This window comes from Ascaphus truei, unplaced genomic scaffold (assembly GCF_040206685.1).
Source record: "Ascaphus truei isolate aAscTru1 unplaced genomic scaffold, aAscTru1.hap1 HAP1_SCAFFOLD_440, whole genome shotgun sequence".
Classification (NCBI taxonomy): domain Eukaryota; kingdom Metazoa; phylum Chordata; class Amphibia; order Anura; family Ascaphidae; genus Ascaphus; species Ascaphus truei.
The window spans coordinates 274,902-293,742 of NW_027456771.1; the positions used below are offsets into that span (position 1 = coordinate 274,902).

The window sequence follows — 18,841 nt, forward strand, 5'->3', positions numbered from 1 at the left end:
GTTTGAATTAATATATTGCATTATATATGTATATAACGCCATCAGTGTACATAGCGCTTCAAAAGGAGGGTGTCCGTGGTGTGAGCGGAGTGTGATGATATCTGCCTTTAGCAGCATGGAGGTCAGTTATTTTAGCGAGAATTGTCTCCGTTAAATAAGCAGTGTAGAAGCCATACAAGACAGGTAGGGTCAAGCTTGCTGTTTATTTAGTCGTGGTACACCTGTTGCATGTTTGAAGATATTTTGTTTAGTTTAAGAAAGGACATAGTTAAAACGGGATAGCAATTGTCTTGATGGAAGTTTGCAGGAATATGAGATTTCTTTCAGAAGGCATTCAGGGGAATGAGTGAAAGAATGTTGCATGCTCTTGTTGGCATAGACTTGGTGTTTATAAGTAATTTAAAATATTCCCGTTATTTAATTTTTGAAAGACCATTCAAAATGCAGTTTTAGGACAGCGTGGAAAGCTTCATATTTAACATTAAACTAACGTTAGAATCCCCTGCGTGAGGATTAATCCAGCAGTTAATATGAATTAGACAGCGAAACCCGTTATCTGTACTGTGAAATTTCTGGCTGTTTTCTCAGAAAAGAAAAAAAAAAAAGCGCTTTGAAAATTATTATTTTTTTCTTTTTAAAGTCAGAGTGTCTTTTAAAGTTAATGCTGGCCGTGTGCTCAGCACTTTGCAAAGAGTTCAAAATTATTTGTCTATTTTAAAAGGAAATCTTTTGCTCAGGATTTCAGGATTTTTCTTATATTATAAATGCCACAGTTGTTAAAAGACCTACTGCAGGCTTTTTCCTTTTAACACAAGCAGTAAATATTTTTTATAGTCACTACACATACAAATCTATTTACCAGTTTAATTTTGCTATATATCAAAGCAACCTGTTTTCATAATTTTTAGTATTTTTGTATTTTTGTTCACATGTATAGATAATATATGAACAGAAGAGTGGAGATACATACATAGGTTATTGAAGGTCTTTCTGAAATCCCTATAGAGGGTCAAGAAATTGATATGTTGTAAATGATATACAATGGACAGCAGGTTCAGAATTTATTATAGCAATGTTAACTCCAAGAGCTGACAGGCCCCTGGTAAATAATAATACCTTTGCAGATGTCACAGCAAAGCAGGTAGCAAGCCGTCCCTATGTTGAGGGATATATGATATGTGCCAAATTTATAATTTTGTAACCATTTATTTGTTTTTGGGTATGTCCTGGAAATAGAGTTAAAGGACAGGGGATATATTATTGCAAGTGTAATTGCATAAGTGAACAGGGTATATATTATATACAGGGCATTTCACATTTTTTTTTTAGCAGAATAGTTACAGTGGAGTGCTTGAGGTGAAAGCCAGGAGTGACTGTGGGTGTGGGACAATAGCCATGAGTGCAGGCTGTTGGGATGCTTGACTTGTGGGGCGAGTTTTAAGGTTAGTTAGTATTAAATGACTTAAAAGGTTGACACCATTTGCATCAGAGAAAATGGCAGATGGCAGTTAGGTATGAATGAGAGTAAGTGTGTATTGGGAGAAGAGAGATTGATTTGTAGTTTGAGACAGTGTTTTTGTCCCCATTTTTGAAGATTGGGACAACTCTAGCAGTTTTCCAGGTCTTAGGGATATGGCCTGCAGACAGGATAGAGTTGATTATGGAAGCAATTGGTTTGGCACAGGCTGAGGTACCAAGTTTTAGGAACTTGGATTGTAGCAAAATCAAGTCCATATTGGTTGCTTAGTTTAAAATTTGAGGAGCATTAATAGGGAATATCTCTGTTTAATATTGCGAATGCTAATAATAGTAGTAACCATATTAATACAAGAATTTATTTCTAGGTATAAATTCTCTCCTTATGAGACACTTATGGGATAAGTTATGACCATCAGTAGTTCAAAGTAACGAATTAAGGACCATGTTATTGGTAATAAAACAATTAATAAGTATTGCATGCAACTAATATATATTTTTGAGTCTTTCTAGGCACAGGTTAAAGCTGAACGTGCACCTACGCAAGACGGGTTAATGGTCAAGCATTTTCTACGCAAGCACGCTCTTCATCCCAGATGAAAAGGCCATTTAGATGCTACTCATCACCAGCATTGCAGTAAAAATTTCTTATCATCATGGATACACATCAAGCACGTCAAAATAGTGCCAGCCTAGGCACAACCAGCTAATAAAGACAAAGACACAGCGCCTGCAAATAAGTGTTTTGATGGACACAATAATCTCTGACCACTAATCATCAAGGGAGAAAGGTTATAGGCAAAAATGTCCAGGCCTCAACACACGAACTTTGAACTTTTTATTTTTACAGGTTTTTATTATTTTTCAGTTACAATGTATGCTCCATTATGTTTGTGTAAGTGGCGTCCCATAAGGATGACAAAATAGTATAAGGTATTATTTGTTTAACTTTGTTTATTTTGTTTGGATTTCTAGGTTAATAGAATCTCCCTGCAGAATGATATCCCGGTGGGAGAATGCTTTATCAGTCAAACACACGGTTATGTTAATTGCTCACAGGTAGAGTTAGAAACAGAAGAGATGCACCCAATACACAAGTGCTAAAAAGTAGTCTATGGGAAGAATAAGTTTCAGGGAATTTATTCCCAAATGTAGGAGTTGAGTTACTGTATGACAGGTTTACAGGGATATCCTAAATCATACAGCCACAGACATTTACTCACTTAACCAAGAATAGGTTTAGTTTAAATTAATGACCCCGCAGAATAAAAATAGCTCTGGACTATATTTTAGCCTCAAAAGGAGGGGCATGTATGCGCCCTAGTTAAAGCGCAATGTTGTGTATTTATCCAGGATTTAGCGACCATGGGAACTTGGTGGTTGGATTGATTTGCTTTGAGCGAAGCTAGCGAATGTTTTTGTATGTGTGTGTTTGTCCTACTCATTGCTCTCTATGTATTAAGTACAGAAAAACTCTGATCCAGAAGTGCGTTGCAACCCCCACCAACGCTATGCCTCTCTGCGGTGATGATGTCGCCAGTCCCCCAGAAGAAGAGACCAAAGAAGAAATCAACTGGGCTGATATAATGGCCAGAAAAGAAAGGAATGAAGTTATGCACAACTTGGACATCTTGGTCCATCAGGACTATGAAACGGTTTACTGTTCTGTTCTTTAAATAGACTGTCTCTTAAGGATATGGGAGGACTGAGAAGACTGGATATGAGGAAGGTGGGAGGTCACAAAGGGAAGTGAGTCAACCACAAGGAAAGGATCACGTCAGCCATTGTGACCATAGCAGCCATCTTGGTCCGTTTTGCCATTCTGACTAAATGCAGTATGAAAGATGTGTGCAAGAAGAATGTTTGTGCAGTCGCTCTTAGCAGAAATTAGCCCCCACCAATTCTCACCAATAGCTGACCCTTAAATTATGTGACATATTGAGATGTAAGCCATTTTCTAATCTATAGAAATATTTAATGATATATATATATATATCTCTATTGGTTGTGTGGCATGTGGGCCACTAAGATTGTACCCTGCAATCACACTGCCCTTTGTTATCTGGGATTCATTCTTCCCACTTTCTATGTATCTGACACGTTACCCCAAGGGAAGCTGAGAAATCGAAAAGATCTGACCAGGACCATTAGTCCAACCCGCATTGCAGCTGGGGTTTTTATACCTAGTTTAGGTGTTATGGATCTCTGTTCTAAATTAAGTGATGTTATGGTAAATATTAATGATGCTCTTAATCAGACAAGTGATGCTATTATCCGTCTGACTAATGAACAAGAGCAGATCCGAACAGTATTATTACAGAATAGAATGACTCTTGATTATCTGCTAGCCTCACAAGGAGGTGTTTGTAAACTTGTAGGACAGAAGTGCTGTGCCTATATTGAGGATGAGTCTGGCGCTATTCATAAAGATATGGATAAGTTACAGGAAATTCAGGCAAGGATGCGTAAAGAATCCTCAGGCCCTAGCTTAAATTGGATGTCAGGACTCACTAGTTGGATCGGAGAATTGGGTATGAAAATTCTCTATGGTTTTATTGTAGTGATTAGTATAATCGCAGCAATTTTTGTTATTTTTCACTGTGCTAAGTGTGCAATGCTTTCATTTGTCTCAAGGAAACCTTCAGTTTCATCTCACGCCATGTATGCAACTAATAATTCATATGTGGCCATGAACAGAGTCTATGATACTATTGGTCCCCATAAGGCCATAGTCATAGAGAAGTGTACCTAGTAAGGGTATTTGTTCTTTTAGAGAACAAAAAGGAGGGATTGTTAGGACCAGTATGTCAGGCCAGAGTCTGCACTCATGTTAAGCTTCCATTTTGTCTGGTCATAACTAGTTAAGATTCTGTAGTCAGCCTTTTGCTGAAATATAATTCCTGAATGCACTCAGTTTCTCTGCTAAATTGCATTTCATTCTCCCTGGCCAGGATATTACTAGATACTTTTGTGAGGTCAATTTCCTGGTGTTTTAGTAGAATATAATAGAATGGTTCTCTGCAAGAAGCAAGATAATGTAATAAAAGTTGCTAAGACTCAAGGTCTCTTTTGATAACAGACAATGAATAAGCTATGTATTCAGAACATTGCTTGTATTGAAAAGGGACACGTCTCAAAAGTCACGCCACTAATATGTCCTGCCCCTAAATCACGCCTCTAATCAAAGCTACGCCCAAAACACACCTAGTATACGCCCAGGACACGCCTATGTTACGCCTCTAACCAATATTTTTTTTTCTTCTGTATAAAAATTATTACCCTATGAGTAATAAATTGAGACAAAGGATTTGAAACCTGGCGTGCGTTACGTTTCATTTTGTTCATCTCCCAGGCCTGAAAAGTTCACCGAAGACCGGAGATAACAGTTGCAGGGCGTGAAAAACTTCTCCGGGGGAGTCTGCTGCAAACGGGTGCAGATGGTGTAGTATCCAGTCACAAGGCTTCAGTGTACCTGGCAGGGGAAAAGTTCCTCTCGGTGCTGAAGCCAGGGGAGGAAATAACGGATTTTCCTTTCAGGGATGGTGGGAGCCGTACAACACAAATAATCAAACTCATGTTTCTTGAGAACATTCGATTGATAAGCAGATTTTAACAACTCATTGAGACCCAGTTGGAATTGAACTGTAGGGTCTTTGGGAAGTTTACAATAGGACAAGGGGTCTGACAATAATCTAGTTGCTTCCAAGCAGTAATCTACTCTGTCTTGGAGTATAATGCCTCCTCCCTTGTCTGCTTCACGTACAATTGTGTTTGAATCTAATTGCAGTGTTTTTAGCACATGTCTTTCCTGTGTAGTCAAATTCATATTCTGATTTGTTCGAGTTGTCTGCGATTGTTCCAGAGTCTTAAACTCCTTTTCCACCAATTTATTGAAAATGTCAATATACTGTCCCCTAGAATGATAGGGATAAAAAGTAGAATTCGGTTTAAACAATGAGTGTTGCGTAGACATATCATCTCCAACACTAGTTGGACCCTCGTCCATCAAGGACATCAAGTCCACAAGATGATTTTGTTCACTGGAAGACAGTGTATTGACAATAGGGTTAATAGTGTTAGGAGTAGACACTGGACCTCCCTGATCTGAAACGAAATGTCTGCTGAGGGTTAACTTCCGATTAAATTTCTGAAGATCTATATAATGATCTAAATTGTTAACGCTACGTGTAGGGGCAAAAGAAAGTCCTTTGCCCAAGACATTCATTAAAGTGTGATCTATTTGAAAATGGGACAAATTAAAGATGCCATTCGATTTTAATGTTGGGTCATTTTTGACCCAATGATTTTAATGTTGGGTCATCCCCAGACTTGGGAGGGGAGGGTTGTTTGCCTCCCTCTGATTCCACTCCCTCTATGTCCTCTCCTGAATCCTGTCTTTTCCTTGTACTCTTTTTGGGGGCTCCCAATAAAGGTGGGTGGTTGGAATCCCAGGTGGATATTGATTGTCTCATTTTCTCCAACCTGTTTAAAAAATCCTCATTCTCTATCTCCTCTTTTTTATCCCTTAATGCTTCAAATTGGTTATGTAGAGGAATAACAGGAGTTCCATGTTCCTCCCTTCTATGGGTGTTAGTATGTTTCCTAGAAGCACCGTTATTTTTCTTATTATGTGGAGTATGCTGTTTGTTCTGCTTCCTATTCTGTTTAAAATAATGGGAATTCCCTTGTTGTTGTTTGTGGGAATTGGGACCCCATCCAGAGGGATCTGTAGTGTCGTTCCTTTGATATTTGGACGGGAGTCTAGTTTGTTTCTCATGGGTGGGTCTAGCATGAAAATTGGGATCCCTTGGTGTCCTTGGGATATTAATATTAACTTTGGGGTTTGGATGTTTGGTTTGTGTTGAACCCTTTGAATGATTTGGAACTGTAGCCTTAGATTCATGTGTGTCATGTATAGCAGGGTCCCCATCTATAGGGGTTTCCTTTACTGTATCCCAACATCTTTGAATATTAAGAGCATAATATCTCTTATCCCTAAGAATTTTTTTGTTCTTATTAATTAATATTTGATTTTCTGATCTCCTCAACTTAATATTCATGTCTTTAGTTAGTTGCGGTAGTTTGTCTAGACAGGGAATCTCCAAAATCTCATTTTTAACTTTAGTTATGTTACTGTCTACTTCGATTATCTCTTTTTTCCTTTCTAGGATTAACAATCGAATTAGCTCTAAAGAACAGTGATCTTGGATCCTTTCCCATTCTTTGACAAACTCCCGACTATCTGTAATATAAGTTGAGGGTTTGAGGACTCTTAAGTCCTCTTGATATGCGACCCACCCTTATATATTCTTCCAATGTGGCCATTTCTAGCCAGGACTTGGTCTCCTTCTCCAATAGTTTATGCAACTCATTCATAAGAGAAGGCAAACTAGGAGTTGTAACCTCTTCTATTGGCGTATCTGAGAACATCTTACTAAACAGCTCTGGTTTGTTAAACCTGTTTTTGAGACAATCTAGAAATTGGCTGGTATTAAATTCAACCATAATACGTCCATATAGGGAAGGCGAAAGAGGTGGGGAGGAGAGGGGAAGGGGAGAGGTGAGGGGGAGGGGAGGAGGAGGGGGAGGGAAAGAAGGAAAAAGAGGGTGGGGGAAGGGGAGGGGGAAATGGAGGGAAAGATGGACGAAACATGGGACAATAAAAAATGTATACTGCACAAGTAAGAAATAGCCCAAGAACAATAATGTGATAATTGGACAATTAAACCATAAGAGTCTAATAGCTGCTGCGTGACTGTATGGGAAAGAAGGGGGATGCCGTGTGACTCAACAAGTGGGTCACACAGATTACCAGTCAAAAAAGTGTACAGTCCGCGCTCTTGCTCTTTAAGGGTGTGGAATGATAGTTCCTCTTTGATCTTTTGCTGCTCCTGTTGTTCAAGGTGTCTTCCCCCACCTCCAAGATGGATCCCAACGGAGAACTCCGACGGCGATGCCAAGTTCCAAGAAAAAGAAAACACAAGAGCGCACCAAAATGAGAGAAATAAAGTGTATTACAAACAATAAACAATAGTAACCACTTACATAAATAAAAACTTTAATAATCCCCGGTCTCGATCGTCACTTCTATGGTAGGGCATCAGAATAGGATGAGCAGGGGCAGAATCACTCCTCAGAGATCAGTCCCGCGCGCTGGGGCTGTCCCTGTAGCGCTGTGATGCCGTCAGACCTCCACGAGTCTCAGCGTGGTGGACCGCGTAGCGCGCTTGCGAATGAAATGAAGCCCCCTGTAGCTGTCCTGGCGATGCCTGTCCGTTTTTGTGTGTACGATCGTGATCGGAATAAAAAACCACTTGTGTGTAGGCTGGCTGTGAGTGTACAATAAGCCAGCAACACCATACGCGACGCGTTTCGTATACAAAAGTATACTTCTTCAGGCGTGATCTGGGGCACCTGTCTGGGGTCCTTTATATGTCTATCCAGTTATATCATTGGTTGGTAATGATTATTGAGCAACCAATTGAATTGAGGGTAAGAGGGGTGGGTGGTGTTACGAATCCTCCCCTCTTGTATTGAAATCCATATTATAATGATGCATTTCATAGTTCAGTGGCATTGTAAAGATTAAAAGGTATTACTTAAAAACAAAAATGCCACACAATATAAAGACATATAATTATGCAAACAGGTAACCCCCTATAGACAAGTGTAGATAAAACACATATATAATATTATATGAACAATATGGATAAAACATTGTGCAAACACATTACAAATACAAATGCAACACATAAAAGACATATGACACAGAAAAAGGGGGGGGGGGAGGTTTGGGGGTTTGTGAAGTATAAGAATTGGGGGTGGAAGAAACAGAAAAAGAAGAACTAAAACAAAAAAACAGGAAAAAAAAACATAATGGAGAGAGGGGAAAAGGCACACAATAATACGCATATAGGGAATGTTAAAGCGAACAGCTGAATGACTAACTGGATCGTACTCATATATTCACTTCAAAAAGGGAGTCAGTTCTACATAATCATTTAACCCCCCTGGATATTTAGTTTGGAGGGTGAAAATCCAAAACTGCTCCCTTCTTGCAATTTGTAAGTCTTTGTCACCAGCTCTAATAGTTGTAGCTATATGTTCGATACCCATATATTTAACCCCTACTGTGCTGCACTGATGAACATCTTTAAAATTAGACAACAATTGCGTAAGTGGTTTACCAGAGGCCAATAGTTTGGGAATGTTAACAATGTTTCTAAGATGTTCCATCACACGTATTTTGAGATGGCGTTTGGTGCGACCTACATATTGTAATCCACATCCACATTGTAAGATATATATGACATATGTTGTTAAACAGTCAATATAATTATGGATTTCATATTTAAAGTCTGTCAATTTAGATTTGAAATGATCTTGAGTTAACATTCTAGGACAGATTTTACATCTATTACATCTGTGGTTACCCTTTAACCCTAATAAATCTCTAAGGTCCTTCTTCTTAGTAGGGACACTGCCTTTAAGAAGGCTCGGGGCCAGTATATTTTTTAGATTATTGGATTTTGTAAAGACAATCGGTGGTCTTTTGGGTAAAAATTTAGCTAAAATGGGATCCATATGCAAGATATACCAATATTTATTGAGGACTAGCTGAGAGACCCGGCGTTGCCCGGGATGTAAATGTGTAATAGGTAGTATTATTTATAACTCGTGGAACAATAGGTGAGTATTTGTTGTAAAGGTTTCGGGGGGGGGGGAGAAAGGGGAGCGGGGGGGGGAGAAAGGGGAGCGGGGGGGAGAAAGGGGAGCGGGGGGGGAGAAAGGGGAGCGGGGGGGGAGAAAGGGGAGCGGGGGGGAGAAAGGGGAGCGGGGGGGAGAAAGGGGAGCGGGGGGGGGGAGAAAGGGGAGCGGGGGGGGGGAGAAAGGGGAGCGGGGGGGGGGAGAAAGGGGAGCGGGGGGGGGAGAAAGGGGAGCGGGGGGGGAGAAAGGGGAGCGGGGGGGGAGACAGGGGAGCGGGGGGGGAGACAGGGGAGCGGGGGGGGAGAAAGGGGAGCGGGGGGGGAGAAAGGGGAGCAGGGGGGAGAAAGGGGAGCAGGGGGGAGAAAGGGGAGCGGGGGGGGGGAGAAAGGGGAGCGGGGGGGTAGAAAGGGGAGCGGGGGGGGGGAATGGGGGGGAGAAAGGGGAGCGGGGGGGAGAAAGGGGAGCGGGGGGGGAAAGGGGAGCGGGGGGGAGAAAGGGGAGCGGGGGGGGGAGAAAGGGGAGCGGGGGGGGAGAAAGGGGAGCGGGGGGGGAGAAAGGGGAGCGGGGGGGGGAGAAAGGGGAGCGGGGGGGGGAGAAAGGGGAGCGGGGGGGGAGAAATGGGAGCGGGGGGGGGAGAAATGGGAGCGGGGGGGGGGAGAAAGGGGAGCGGGGGGGAGGAAAGGGGAGCGGGGCAGGGGAAAGGGGAGTGGGAGGGGGTGGAGAGCAGTGGGCATATGTATTGTCATAATTTATGTATGGGCATTTCCCCCCCCCCCCGTTCCCCGTGACTCCCCCCCCTGTTCCCTGTGACTCGCGCTCCCCCCCCCTCCTGCGGCCGCTTGGTCCCCCGATGTGCCGTCCTGCTTAGTGAGGCGTGCAGGCGGCTGCAGGAAGCGCCCTGTGTGGGCCTAAGACTCGCGCTCCCCCCCCCCCCCCGGCGCCCGCTCGATGTGGCGTCTGGCTGAGCGGCGGTAGGAAGCGCCCTGTGTGGGCCTGAGGCTGAGGCGGGACGCGCAGTGGGCCTGAGGCTGAGGCGGGACGCGCAGTGGGCCTGAGGCTGAGGCGGGACGCGCAGTGGGCCTGAGGCTGAGGCGGGACGCACAGTGACTTACCTGAGCGGGTGGTAGCGCCGGGGAGGTAAGGGAGCGGCTGGGGTAGGAGGGCCGCGCTTCCCGTCCGGAGCCAGTGCAGGACGGCGCACGTGAGGGAGGGGGGCGGGGGGGGGGGCGGACAGAGGGTGTGTGTGTGTGTGTGTATAGAGCTGCTGTGTTGTGTGTGTGTGTGTATAGAGCTGCTGTGTTGTGTGTGTGTGTGTGTATAGAGCTGCTGTGTTGTGTGTGTGTGTGTGTGTGTGTATAGAGCTGCTGTGTTGTGTGTGTGTGTGTGTGTATAGAGCTGCTGTGTTGTGTGTGTGTGTGTATAGAGCTGCTGTGTTGTGTGTGTGTGTGTGTGTATAGAGCTGCTGTGTTGTGTGTGTGTGTGTGTATAGAGCTGCTGTGTTGTGTGTGTGTGTGTGTATAGAGCTGCTGTGTTGTGTGTGTGTGTGTATGGGCCGTCACTCCGCCTCAGGCCAATGAGAGGTGTGCGGGGGCGGGCGACCCAAGGGACCAATGAGATTTCCCCTAGGGACACCGGACATCCAGGCAGGCAAACATACAGTGCTTTCACTAATATAGTATATAAGATATGTTGTTTCTTACTATGTGAACTGTTAAATTTGGTTATATCATATGGAGTCTCCTCTCATTTTTATTAAATGATTTCTTCTTGTTGGGTTTTTTCAGCTCTACATTTAGTGGTGCAGTGTTTGATGGAAGAGAATCGATAGCAATGGTGTTTCCCAGTGGCTGAGAGGATGTATTCAAACTACCGTCGATGGCAACAAATTGATTTTCTGTTTGTTTACTACTTGAAAAATAAATGAATTTATCCCTCTTAGTATTCAGCGCCCTTTTATACGCCCTATCGATAATAGTGCTATCATAGCCCTTTTCTAGGAAACATTCCACAAGTGTCTGAGATTGGACCTTGAATGTTTCCAAATCAGCACAATTGTGCCTAATGCGCAGAAACTGGCTGTATGGAATGTTGCTAATACATCTTTTCTCATGACCACTTGTTGGATGTAAAAAGGAATTCACATTTGTGCTTTTAAAATGGGTTTTGGTGTATAATTTATTGTCAGCAATATATATTTCCAAATCCAAATAATTGATGTTAGTTGGACTTAACTCGCTAGTGAAAATCAGATTAAACTGATTGTCATTTAGCCCAGCAACAAAGCTGTCAAATGAGATGCTGTCACCGTCCCAAATTACAATCACATCATCGATGTATCTCTGCCACATAATTAATTGCGACGGAGACACATCGACGCCCCATATGGGTGACGATTCCCACCATCCCATGTATAAATTTGCAAAAGATGGTGGAAAACGTGTCCCCATAGCAGTGCCACACAATTGTAAATAAAAATCGTGTTCTCAAAGAAAATAATTGTGTTTCAAAATAAATTCTATTGAATCGTGAATAAACCTACGTTGAAGGAGTGGTAAAGTGCCATGGAGTGATAAAAAGTGATCAATAGCATCTAATCCCCCTTCATGTGGAATAGAAGTATAAAGAGTTTGAACATCCAATGTGGCTAACTGATAAGAAGGTCTCCAAGTGAAACCTGTAACAATAGTGAGTAAAGAAGTGGTGTCAAGTAAGTGTGATGGTTATAGTGAAACAAGTGGTTGTAGAAAGAAATCTACATAAAATGAAAGATTAGCAGTAAGTGAATGTATCCCTGAAATAATAGGTCGCCCCGGAGGATTAGTGAGTGATTTGTGAATCTTAGGCAAATGATACATAATAGGGATGGTGGGAGCTGTACAACACAAGTAATCAAACTCATGTTTCTTGGGAACATTCGATTGATAAGCAGATTTTAACAACTCATTGAGACCCAGTTGGAATTGAACTGTAGGGTCTTTGGGAAGTTTACAATAGGACAAGGGGTCTGACAATAATCTAGTTGCTTCCAAGCAGTAATCTACTCTGTCTTGGAGTATAATGCCTCCTCCCTTGTCTGCTTCACGTACAAATGTGTTTGGATCTAATTGCAGTATTTTTAGCATATGTCTTTCCTGTGTAGTCAAATTCATATTCTGATTTGTTCGAGTTGTCTGCGATTGTTCCAGAGTCTTAAACTCCTTTTCCACCAATTTATTGAAAATGTCAATATACTGTCCCCTAGAATGATAAGGATAAAAAGTAGAATTCGGTTTAAACAATGAGTGTTGCGTAGACATATCATCTCCAACACTAGTTGGACCCTCGTCCATCAAGGACATCAAGTCCACAAGATGATTTTGTTCACTGGAAGACAGTGTATTGACAATAGGGTTAATTGTGTTAGGAGTAGACACTGGACCTCCCTGATCTGAAACGAAATGTCTGCTGAGGGTTAACTTCCAATTAAATTTCTGAAGATCTATATAAAGATCTAAATTGTTAACCCTACGTGTAGGGGCAAAAGAAAGTCTTTTGCCCAAGACATTCATTAAAGTGTGATCTATTTGAAAATGGGACAAACTAAATATGCCTTTCGATTTTAATGTTGGGTCATCTGGATAGACTTGGGAGGGGAGGGTTGTTTGCCTCCCTCTGATTCCACTCCCTCTATGTCCTCTCCTGAATCCTGTCTTTTCCTTGAACTCTTTGTGGGGGCTCTCAATAAAGGTGGGTGGTTGGAATCCCAGGTGGATATTGATTGTCTCATTTTCTTCAACCTGTTTAAAAAATCCTCATTCTCTATCTCCTCTTTTTTATCCCTTAAAGCTTCAAATTGGTTATGTAGAGGAATAACAGGAGTTCCATGTTCCTCTCTTCTATGGGTGTTAGTATGTTTCCTAGAAGCACCGTTATTTTTCTTATTATGTGGAGTATGCTGTTTGTTCTGCTTCCTATTCTGTTTAGAATAATGGGAATTCCCTTGTTGTTGTTTATGGGAATTGGGACCGCATCCAGAGGGATCTGTAGTGTCGTTCCTTTGATATTTGGACGGGAGTCTAGTATGTTTCTCATGGGTGGGTCTAGCATAAAAATTGGGATCCCTTGGCGTCCTTGGGATATTAATATTAACTTTTGGGTTTGGATGTTTGGTTTGTGTTGAACCCTTTGAATGATTTGGAACTGTAGCCTTAGATTCATGTGTGTCATGTATAGCAGGGTCCCCATCTATAGGGGTTTCCTTTACTGTATCCCAACATCTTTGAATATTAAGAGCATGATCTCTCTTATCCCTAAGAAATGTTTTGTTCATATTAATTAATATTTGATTTTCTGATCTCCTCAACTTAATATTCATGTCTTTAATTAGTTGCGGTAGTTTGTCTAGACAGGGAATCTCCAAAAACTTTAGTTATTTTACTGTCTACTTCGATTATCTCTTTTTTCCTTTCTAGGATTAACAATCGAATTAGCTCTAAAGAACAGTGATCTTGGATCCTTTCCCATTCTTTGACAAACTCCGGACTATCTGTAATATAAGTTGAGGGTTTGAGGACTCTTAAGTCCTCTTGGTATGCGACCCACCCTTATATATTCTTCCAATGTGGCCATTTCTAGCCAGGACTTGGTCTCCTTCTCCAATAGTTTATGCAACTCATTCATAAGAGAAGGCAAACTAGGAGTTGTAACCTCTTCAATTGGCGTATCTAAGAACATCTTACTAAACAGCTCTGGTTTGTTAAACCTGTTTTTGAAACAATCTAGAAATTGGCTGGTATTAGATTCAGCCATAATACGTCCATATAGGGAAGGCGAAAGAGGTGGGGAGGAGAGGGGAAGGGGAGAGGGGAGGAGGAGGGGAGGAGGGGGGAGGGAAAGAAGGAAAAAGAGGGTGGGGGAAGGGGAGGGGGAAATGGAGGGAAAGATGGACGAAACATGGGACAATAAAAAATGTATACTGCACAAGTAAGAAATAGCCCAAGAACAATAATGTGATAATTGGACAATTAAACCATAAGAGTCTAATAGCTGCTGCGTGACTGTATGGGAAAGAAGGGGGATGCCGTGTGACTCAACAAGTGGGTCACACAGATTACCAGTCAAATAGTGTACAGTCCGCGCTCTTGCTCTTTAAGGGTGTGGAATGATAGTTCCTCTCTGAACTTTTGCTGCTCCTGTTGTTCAAGGTGGATCCCTATGGAAAACTCCGACGGCGATGCCAAGTTCCAAGAAAAAGAAAACACAACAGCGCACCAAAATGAGAGAAATAAAGTGTATTACAAACAATAAACAATAGTAACCACTTACATAAATAAAAACTTTAATAATCCCTGGTCTCGATCGTCACTTCTATGGTAGGGCATCAGAATAGGATGAGCAGGGGCAGAATCACTCCTCAGAGATCAGTCCCGCGCGCTGGGGCTGTCCCTGTAGCGCTGTGACGCCGTCAGACCTCCACGAGTGTCAGCATGGCGGACCGCGTAGCGCGCATGCGCATGAAATGAAGCCCCCTGTAGCTGTCCTGGAGATGCCTGTCCGTTTTTGTGTGTACGATCGTGATCGGAATAAAAAACCACTTGTGCGTAGGCTGGCTGTGAGTGTACAATAAGCCAGCAACACCATTCGCGACGCATACTTTTTCAGGCGTGATCTGGGGCACCTATCTGGGGTCCTTTATATGTCTATCCAGTTATATCATTATCATATCCAGCGCGCGGTTCTTGGAACTTGGCATCGCTGTCGGAGTTCTCCGTTGGGATCCATCTTGGAGGTGGGGGAAGACACCTTGAACAACAGGAGCAGCAAAAGTTCAGAGAGGAACTATCATTCCACACCCTTAAAGAGCAAGAGCATGGACTGGACACTTTTTTGTCTTGTATTGGTTACACTGTTGTGAGACTGCTTATTCACGGTATAGATATATAGGTTCCTGTGATGGATCATCTCGTTGGTGGCGGGATCCTCACAGGTGGAGGCGCTGCAAATTGCACCCCAAGCCCCATATGAGTGAATGCTTAGTCCTCCTGTTTCCCCAAACAGGTTAGCACCACAGAACCAATAACCCCCATTACTAAACTGATCTCCCTTGGGGGATAGGGGTGTTACATATGCATAAAAAGTCATAAGCAATACATTCTGAGCAATTTAGCGCTATAACACTGCCGCTGCTTTTTCTGTGAGCGACCTTATTAAAGCTACAGACCAAGCAATATCTTGCATGTGTGGTTTTTTTAAATCAGTTTTGTACTATGAGAAAATACTTGTAGCATTTTTTTTAAATAACTCTAAATGACATTTTGAATGTATTCTAATGTAACAATCATTTTTTGTTTCTATAGCGACCATTTACAAAGTCGCATCCCCTTCTTCTTCTGAAACAGGCTCTGGCACTTCCCTTTTTGAGCCCTGCCATGTCTCTAACAGTGCATCAATTGTATCTAGTGACTACCTGGTCACATGATTGTACCGACAGCCATTTAGTGAACCCGTGAGCCACATCCTCGCCAAACGATCACAGGAGAACGGATCGATCGTAAACTTAGCTAATTATTTATCATTGTGTGGATTGTATTGATGCACATATTAAAGGGGGAAATATATACTTTTTGATTTATTTTTTTATGTTAAACGGCAGCTGGGACTGCGGAGATGTTGAAACGAAAGAATTAAGTGTCTGCTCATTGAGGGCTGGAATATGCAGGACCTCAAATTGAAACTCAAAAGATGATCCCACGGATCCCACATACATTTTAACACCGTGACATCTGTGTACATCATTTTATGGCAGCATTGTGCTGCAATCCCGCCAGCTACATCTCCTACTGCACAGCTTAAACCATGGGAGCCCTGCCTGACCATATCGTAATGAGATTAAACAAAGCTTGTGTATGCAATCCCTGCTGTGTCCCCGAGTAACACATGTAGCCCAACCCCACACTGACTCAGCTAAACTTCTGATTGGTCAAATGTAAATAAGGGGAGGAGCCAAAATGACAGTTAGGCTAAACTGACAGTTGGTGAGGAGATTGTCACAGCAGCCATTTTGTGTAAATCTTTTTCCAGACAGATTAATTCCTGCATACAGGTGCTACGCTTCATACTGATATATAACACCGCTGCATATTACCATGTCAACATTTCAGTGCATGAAGACTATATATGTGCCACATAATGTACTATAATTTACTCTAGTAATCTTCTTACCGATCATGCCACTGGGAGTAAGAGAAGCGACACCTTGATCTATGTTTAGCAATATTACATATAGAGCCCGTAACTGTAGCGATATAAAATGCCATACAGTATGTGCACGTGATAAATAAAGTGCATCACTTCTTTGAAACCTGCCTCACTCCTTTTTATTATATAATGCGACATGCTGTGGCGACGTCATGGTGACGTAGCGCAGCGCCATGACGTCCCGTTGTCATGGCAATGTGATGTCATTTGACGCCGCGCAGCCATGTTCACTGCAGTTGGAAGGGGAGTTCCAGCAGGGTGCCAGGAGGCGCCGCTGCACCACGTCGCACCGAGTAATTTTCTCCGGGTTGGGCTTCAGTAGAAGGTGGCCGTCCTGACCGGGACTGGCCCAGCACCCATAGTGCTCCTGGCTGTAATTCTTCACCCGTTTCCCCTGACAACCCCAGAGAGATTTTGCCTGTCTTGAACTGATGGGAAACCGGCGAGCTCACAGAAGAGCAGGAGAATGACGCTCTGATTTAGGGACGTGAGGTAGATCACTATCTAGCAAGACACTTGAGAGGAGCATTGCTTTCCCCTGCCACAGTCATTGTGTTTAGGTATAGGGGTGCGTACTGCACCGACACACTTTATTCGAGCAAATACCCGGTATGTACCTGGCAGATACCTGGAATGCGCCGCTCCTCACCTCTGACAAGCCCCGTTGCATTTGCCTTCCCAGCCTGGGTTCATGCCTGGCTGATGGGCGGCTGATCTGTTAAATGATAATGATTAGGATTTAATAGGCTGCAATGCTTCGCGTGTCTACCAGATGGCATAAATTCATGAATTGTAATGCAGTATATATATATGTACTGTGCAGTATTGCAGCCAGTGGGAATACAATGCTTCAATCCCTGCTGGAAAATAACTCAATGCACTCGGGCAGAAAACAGTCACAAACCTCAATACACCCGGGTATACCCGAATTCGTGGGACTAGCCGAGCTCGAATAAAGTGTGTCGCCAGTGTATGTCCCCTGAAGTTAGGAGCAGTCTATAGTTAAGGGATTGCTGGAAGTTTCTGCAATTATAGGTCCAAGGCATATATGGTAAAGGAGGGCTGGTAAGAAAGGGTTAGTCCCTGAAGAAGTAGTTTATTCTACGAAACATGTTGGATGATTTTTATCTAGTGCTTTAATATTGCCATTGCCTCCATTGGCTTCACCCTGCTAGTATTACTCCCAGTGGTAATTTTGGGCATATGAGAGACTTTGAGAGACTTTGAGAGACTTTGACTGCCTCCCTGCCGGTTCCCTCGCTGCTGCGGAGACTGTGACGTCATCACGCAGTATCCCGTGACGGAGCGACAACGTGGCACGCCGAGTGTACCATTGCAGAGCTGAGGTCTGACCCCCGTACAGTGGATCTGCTCGCTGAGCTACACGAGCTGCACCAGACGGCTTGGAAGCGCGAGCGGTCCCACCAAGCACCAATACCTGCAACGGAGCGTGGTTGCCGTAAAGGGAAATCCCCTTGGGAGCGATGTACTGCTGAATGAGGGGTTTTGGACATTAATCCTGCTCCTGAACCAACGTAGCGCCCCCGCTGAGAGAAGCAAGCTGCAGACTCTCCTGACAACAGTTGCTGAGTGGTAACTTGTGTGAAACACACTAAATGCACCTATTCCACTGTTTTGATGTACGCAGATTTATTACCCTGTAATTACTAATATATAGCATTACTTGCTTCATTTTTGGCGTTGTGCGCTGTTTCTTTTGTTTCCAATCCTATCGAATGCTTTTTCTGCATCCAGACTCAACATCATAACATTTAATTTCTGATTAGTGGCTGTTTCTAGCAGATCAATGATGCGTCGGGTGTTGTCCGCAGCTTGTCTACCCATTATAAAACCGACTTGATCTGGATGAATGAGTCTGGGCAGGATAAGACTTAATCTATTGGCCAGTAGTTTGGCGTAGATTTTAACATCCGTATTAATTAGGGAAATTGGTCTATAACTTTTGCAATCCTGCGGATCTTTCCCTGGTTTATAAATAACTGATATTGATGCCTGGAGCATCTGCTTCGGGAACGGGGCTCCTGCCAAAACAGAGTTATACATTCGGAGCAGCCACGGGGCTAGGTTCTTTGTGAACGCCTTATAATACTGCCCCGAAAACCCATCCGGCCCCGGGGCCTTTGAGGGTTTGAGGTCTGTGATGACCTGGGTAAGTTCTTCCAATGTGAAGTCAGCCTCCAACCCCTCCCTGTCCTGCGCGCTCAGCCCTGTTAGGTTGGACCGTGCTAGAAAATCTTCCGTGGCCCTTGCCGTTTTGGGATTATGTGCCACTTTCTCCCCATTATATAAATTTTCATAAAATGATTTGAATTCCTCGACTATGCTTTTTGGGTTGGATGTGGAAGAGCCGTCCTTCAGACGCACCGCCTGTATACACAAAAAACAAAACTGTGCGCTACTA

At 43.1% G+C, this 18,841-nt stretch overlaps 1 protein-coding gene across 1 annotated transcript in view; it reads right to left on the minus strand.

The window, feature by feature from the left end:
• The window catches only part of LOC142484855 (uncharacterized), a 191,414-nt gene extending 175,341 nt beyond the window's left edge, over positions 1-16,073 (minus strand). The window contains exon 1 of the mRNA XM_075584085.1: positions 15,927-16,073. Within this exon, the coding sequence (XP_075440200.1) occupies positions 15,927-16,038 (112 nt within the window). The 5' untranslated portion in view covers positions 16,039-16,073. The remainder of the gene's footprint in view (positions 1-15,926) is intronic.
• Between the last annotated feature and the right edge of the window lie 2,768 nt (positions 16,074-18,841).